Raw genomic sequence first — 6,903 nt, 5'->3', positions numbered from 1 at the left:
TAGATAAAATAAATAATTCATGACGAAGATATAACTACTCCAAACACACAAGCACTTAATATTGATCAAGGAGAAACTCAGTGGTAGTGGTTGACGGCAATGCCACTGACTGAGATAGGCTATGTTAACAGAATAACATACTTGATAGGGGGAGAGATAATAGGCTTCAGATCTGTCTATATTAATATTGTCTTTAATTTATGGCTATGGATATTTATATCTGGACATGAAAACGGACTGACACAGAGGCACCACTTCAAAACTAATCAGCAAATGGATGGCTGTGAAGCCACTGACACAAGTTAATGTGAGCTGAGGTGTTTGGCTTGCAGTGCACCCTCATGTGCAGCAACATCTGAGGAACATGAGGATTGGAACTAGAGCTAGCAGAGAAGTAGAGAAAGACAGTCTAGAGAGGTATCAGGAAGATGACAGATTTGTAGAGTCTTAAGAACCAAGGGATGATACTTCAAGATCAAGCCAACAGTGCCACATGGTGTTCAGAGGACCATGAGTAGGCCTAACATGTTTTTCTTGGATTTTGTGATTTGGATGCTGTTGTTGAAATATTCAAGTTTGTATTTTTGGAGGGTGGCCAGAAGACAGACCACAATAGATTGAGTGGCAAATGGGAAGTGTACAAAAGGAATAAAATGTAGATAGCACTTTCAATCCTACAAAATTTGAAGGTTATTAAAACACTGTGCATTACTAGCTTGTACAGACACAACAAAGTGCTAAAAGAAATATGCATTGAACTGATGGGAACATGTTTTGAAAGTGTCTTCTTAGTCCTCTAATTCTACATCAAAACTCAATTTGACCGAACTCTTGCTTATTTTTCTGATGTTAGTACTTGAGAAAGAATTCATACACTTTTTCTCCCTACCAAAGGATTTTCACTTATTATTTAAAAGTTTAAACAATATGGGCATTTCAGAAAATTTGGGGGCTGTCACTCAGGGTGACTTTTTGTTGGAAGAGCCTGTTTCATCACATCGTGAACAGGCACTATTTAAGTAAGGCAGAAATGGTGAATTGTTGCAAAGCCTGCATGCTGCCACTCCTAATATTACTTCACTACAGACATGCCATCAATTTTGGTACATCATTCTTTTGTTATAGAAGTCCAGGAAGATGAAACAAAAACCTACTTCTGAACTTGGCATGGTGTGCAGACCTTGGATGAATACACTCAAGTCCAGAATATTATGCAATTCCTGGAGGCACCATTTACATACAGTTTACATACCATTGGTGAAATGCTAGCCATTGTATTTGCATAATATTGTGGTCCTATTACTGTGCCGTCTGCCAGCTTTCCCTGTATGCTTTCTTCCTTCTCACATTAAGAATGCAGTGATATGGTTATTTACATTAGAAGTAAAAATACATATAACATTTTACATTGTCTTTTAATCTGCCCCATTTCTTACTATTTTTATTTTTACCTTATTACAGTAAATTACATGAGTATTTTACTGATGTAAAATATTCATTTATTAACCATGGTGTGAGCAAAAGTCAAATGTGCTATATTGGATCCTTGCACATAACTTTTGATATGATTTCACTCACCTCAGTTTGACAACATGTGTTCTGATGAACTGACTTCTTAAATTTGATTCTCGGAATGCATTAGTAATCTGTAGAAAGAAAGGGGGGAGAACAACTTCTCTGTAACTGTATTTCTTCTATTCCCTTTCCCCCAATTTTGCAACATGGGGTTTATGATAATGAGACATAGAAATCTAAGTTTTGCGGGGCTGGAGAGATGGTTCAGTGGTTAAGTGCACTGGCTTCTCTTGCAGAGGACCTGTGTTTGATTTCCAGCACCCACATGATGGCTAACAACCAAATGTAACTCCAGGTCCAGGGGATTCGACACCCTCTTCTGACCTCCATGGGCATTGCATGACAACAGTGCTTTTACCTACATGCAGGCAATACACCCATATACATAGTATAAAGTAAAATATAAAATATTTTTAAAAAATTAAATCTAAGTTTTCAGCTAGGTCAGGGCAGTTTTCTCACAGACAGCATGGGACCAATTTAGGCAGGTTGCATAACCTTTTTTAACATGGTTTCTATTTTCCCACCTGCTAAGCAGATCCTGGAAAGGGTGTATCTTTAATAGAAATCATTCTAACTACATCAGATGTTTTATGCCATGAGACCTTATGATATGACTTGATGGCTGTTAATGAGGTGGTTATGGCAAGAGCCAAGTCAACATTAAGAAAATCCACTCACAGCTCATGGTGTGTAGCACCCAATAACTATGTTTTAAATGGATGAAATCAGATGAAAGCTGATTAGAATGAGCGGAGTGATGGAAAATTTGAAGTGAAACAGAAAAAGAAGCAAAAGGCAATCTATTCCTTGTCATTTCTGATTCACGACTAAGCACCAGACTATTTTTTAGCATTTGTTGATAATTTCTTGACCTAACAACCTTAGCTATTTTACTGAATCATTGCTCAGCTCCAGTAAGGATGGTTATTTGGGTATATAAAGTTCAGTTTCACAGTTAACGAGGAGTGCCTCTGTGAGTGTCATAGCTCTGTGATGCAGGGCCAGATAAACTGTGGTTTCATAATAGATAGTGGATTGTTTTCACTTATACTATGAAATGGTGTCCAGGTGGGTGTGGGCATGAGAGAGTGGAAATGAGAAATAAGCAGCATGGTGTATATTACATTTTGTCAGGACCTGAAACCAGAATTTCTTTAGACTATAAAGTTTATCTAATTTCTGTTATACTGTATTTTTCTTTTTGATATCAATTCACATTAGATGCTTAATATCAGACTAAGCATTGTAGAAAAAAAATTTTGTTAAATGTTTTTAATAAATTGAAATTACTGGCCTTATTAAAATAATTCATGTTTTCATATCTTTTTGGTCTTTTTGAGACAGAGTCTCCCTGTAGTCCTAGATGGCCTGGAACTCATATAGACCAGACTGGCCTTGAACTCACAAAGATCTGCCTGCCTCTGTCTACCGAGTGTTGGGATTAAAGATCTGGGCCACCATGCCTGGCCTTTCATGTTACTGTTTAAAAAATAAATACAGTAAATATAAGGACGAAAAGTAAAAATTACTAAATTGTACAGTCTAAAATGAGCTATTTCTGTCATTTGTTGATCTATATTCCAGTTATCTATGTAAAAAGACATGGTTTAGTATGTTTACTAAGTGCTGGGGATATAGCCCAATGGTTGAGCTCTAGGTTCAATTCTCGGCACCTCCCAAAGGAAATGCTAATACTATTGTATGCTATGGGAGGTACTTTAAAAAAGATTAACTAATTTTACTTGACATAAATAGATTAAAAAGGAATTGAAATAAAGTTGAGTTATCTGCTAAAATTTATAAATTTATTTGGTGTATTTTATTTATAATTAGACATTGTGCTGGCAAATCTACAATGTTAAAGATGCAATTAAATTTAGGCATGTACATTATGTGGAAGACATTAGAAGGGAATTTAATGATGACTTAAAAAAACAATATGCAGAAAAAAGTTGGTTGATATGGATGTACATATATTAAAAAAGAGGTCTGTTCCTGTTAGCAACATACTCTGTTCTAAAGGCCAAAAATGTCAAAAGTATTTGGGAGCTTGCATCTAATCCTTAAAAGATTTTAGGGTTACCTCTTCAGAGAGGGGAATGTTGGAGGGGAGGGAGTGGGCATAGATTTGATCAAAACATCTTATATACATATATGAAATTCTCAATAAAGGTTTTGTAAAAGTTTAAAAAAAGAGGCCCATTGATGGTATTCCATATTTCACAGAGTAGGTAGAAATGTTGCCATTTAACTCTCTTTTTAGAACTTTTCAAATGATTATTAGAAAACCAATGAGTAGTTTACTATAGCATATACCAGCAGAATAGTGGGAAGGACAGCTGACCAAACAGAGATAAATTTTCTGTTTGTTATGAAAATGTCCATGAAATATATCACCTTTTTTCCTTAAGTTTCTAGATCTCTTAAAGAAATGCATTTAAGTATACCAAAAGCTGGGCATGGTATTGCTCACCTTTAATCCCACCACTCAGGAAGCAGAGGCAGGCAAATCTCTGTGAGACCAAGGGCAGCCTGGTCTACGTAGTGAGTTCTAGGTCAAATAGGACTACAAGCAGATCCTATGTCAACCTTCCCCCCAAAGTATACCAGAATAGTATATCTGTACATGGTTGATGAGGGCAACTCACCATGGCCCAACTTCTATTTTTTAAATGATAGTATTTTCAAAATTAAAATATTACTCAAATTACTCAATAGAATATATAATTTGATAATCTATGATAAATGGTCCCAATGTTTGATTCTAAGCTTTATTTCAATACTGGATTTTAAATGCTGAAAGAGTTTCCATGTGGCTTCAAATTCATGAAGTTTATCATTGATTAAGAAATTAAGTAATCAGTTTTACCCATCATGCAAAGATTTTGTTGAACTTCATCAAAAGTCATTCTGTTTTCTAATGTCAATTGGTTATCCTTACAAACAAAATAAATGGTGTTGTACTTTATATTATCTTTTAAGAAATGTGTTCAAAATATACCAAATGTGATAGTTAATCCTTTGCCTCATATTTTATATGTTTATGCCTGTATCTTTAAGATATCTTTTTATTATTATTAGTTATGTGTATGTGTCTGTGTCTGTGTGGGTCTATGTGCATGTGAATGCAGTTCCTGTGGAGGACCGAGGTGCTGCCTCCTGAGTGCTGGGACTAAAGGCATGCGCCACCACTCTGGCTCACCTGAAACTTTTATAGATAATGTATTTTGCATCATTTTTAGTAAAACTAAACAATAGAATACCAACTCATGCAATGACGAATGCATTACTAAATGTATTGTCGAAGATTTATCTCCATAGCATAAGCTTTATTTCAAAACAGATTAGTTAATTACTCTTATACCTTGCAGGGACAGGTATTGTTTATCCATATGAGTGTATTTATGTAGCATGCATTTTGTTCTAAAAGCCATTTTAAATGACTGGGATTGCTTTCCCTGGTTGTGTTGCTATATTGGGAACAGGAGAGGTGCCTGTTTTCATATCATCTTCCTGTTCATTTACTTATTACTATGCTTGTTATTAGGATTATCTTCAAATTGCAGGCTTTAAAATTTGTTTTGTGGAATTTCTCTCAGAACCAGTATTGATTTGGGAAGGTTTAGTGTACTTGTAGACTTAGACAATATAATTTTATTTTATTTTTGGCTTTTTTGATACAGGGTCTCCCTATAGTCCCATCTGTTCTGGAACTCACTATGCAGCACAGGCTGGCCTCAAACTCACAGAGATTTGCCTGCCTCTGCCTCCCAAGTACTGAGACTAAAGGCATATTCTACCACACCTGGCCAATGTGAAATTTTAATCCTACTGCAACTATCATTGAAATCTTCAGGGACCAGGTAAAGTTGTGCCAAAGCTTAATCATTCCCATGATGTTATCACCTCCCCTCCCTCAGCATTTTAACCGACAGAAACAAACAAAGGTGCCAATCTCATTCATTTTTTGTATGGTAAGAAAGCTGAGTTTCTTCCTTCTTTTCTGTTACTTAAAGAAAAGTTTGTTTAAAAATGTTTTTTATTGAGATTTTTGTGGTTTCATACAACAGCTCTTAATTAAACTTAGGTATGGAGCGCTTCCCTCTATCACATCAAAGTCGATTATCCCTAGAACACACAATTCGGTTCAGGGGCTGTTATGAGATCCACCTTGATAGGGACCATGTCTTTACTATATATTTTCAAGGTCTAGCTCAGGAACAAAGAGAATGCATAATTTATTCATGCTTTTATTAAATGCTTGAATTCCTAATATGTGCTAAGTTCTATTTTTGGTAGTCAGGAATAGTCAATACTTATTAAATTGATATGTTTGAAATGAATTTTCCCTCTAAGAAGTGATGGTATTAGTGATATAAGATTAATTTCAACTTACTTATTTTCTGTCTTCTCATATCCTTGTTTTGTTTTTTTTTAATTTTAAATTTTTTATTTTCTCAAGAATTAATGTTAATGCACCAAATGTTTATTAAAGACAAATTGTATACAAGCCTTAGCGCTAGACTCATGGGATACATAACTTTACAAAAGAGAAAAATGATGTTTATCTAAAGCTTTATGTTACAGCACCTCAATCAGGCAACCTCAGCTAAAGGTCTCTGGTATAAGCTCAGCTTTTCAAACTGTAGGTTTGTGACTCCATATGGGATTATGTAACTGAAAATGGGGATGAAAATTTGGCAGCAATAATACATTTGTGAGCATGAAACAAAGATCAATTCAAAATTAAGTGTGTAATGAATCCAAGGTGTTTCTGGCAGTGAGTGACTGTGCTGCTTTGTATGACTTCACTGTAACCTTGGTTCTAAATGCAACATGTACACTTTGCACTGCGCATGCCATCACACCACCCATGGCCAACAAAGTCTGCCTAAAATGCCTTGGCTCAGACTCAAGACTACTGTGTTATAAATTGCATTATAGAAATGTACAGTCTTCTGTTCTTCTAGAAACATATTGGTTTAGTTATGGAAAACAAAGACTTTTTATACTGTCCTGCTGCCATTCCTCAGCACATATCAGATTAATATATATTTGGGTTGTATTGTGTTAACTCATAAAATATCAGTAAATAAATTCCAAAAAATTTCTGGAATGACCCTAAGCATTCTTCTGTCATATGGCACTACATATATTTTTAAATTACTTATTTAATAGCCATTTAATTAGAAGAAGCATTTCATTACAACAGCATTGACATATTCAATAACAATTTCCAGAGCTAAGATGTATCTCTTTCAAAATTGGCTGTAAATTTTAGGTTGACAGTTGAATTAACACAGTTATACAATATTGTGCTCCATA

General features: G+C 35.1%; 1 protein-coding gene across 1 annotated transcript in view; it reads right to left on the bottom strand.

Annotated features, from left to right (window-relative positions):
* Window positions 1-6,903, bottom strand: part of Tmprss11d (transmembrane serine protease 11D) — a gene marked incomplete at its 5' end in the record, with an annotated part of 43,710 nt that overhangs the window by 24,421 nt on the left and 12,386 nt on the right. The window contains one exon of the mRNA XM_029556495.1: window positions 1,579-1,646. Within this exon, the coding sequence (XP_029412355.1) occupies window positions 1,579-1,646 (68 nt within the window). The remainder of the gene's footprint in view (window positions 1-1,578; window positions 1,647-6,903) is intronic.

Source organism: Nannospalax galili, unplaced genomic scaffold (genome assembly GCF_000622305.1).
Source record: "Nannospalax galili isolate Female #2095 unplaced genomic scaffold, S.galili_v1.0 scaffold547, whole genome shotgun sequence".
NCBI lineage: Eukaryota > Metazoa > Chordata > Mammalia > Rodentia > Spalacidae > Nannospalax > Nannospalax galili.
The sequence above is the reverse complement of the archived record's forward strand: the minus strand, read 5'-3'. Positions and strand labels throughout refer to the sequence as shown.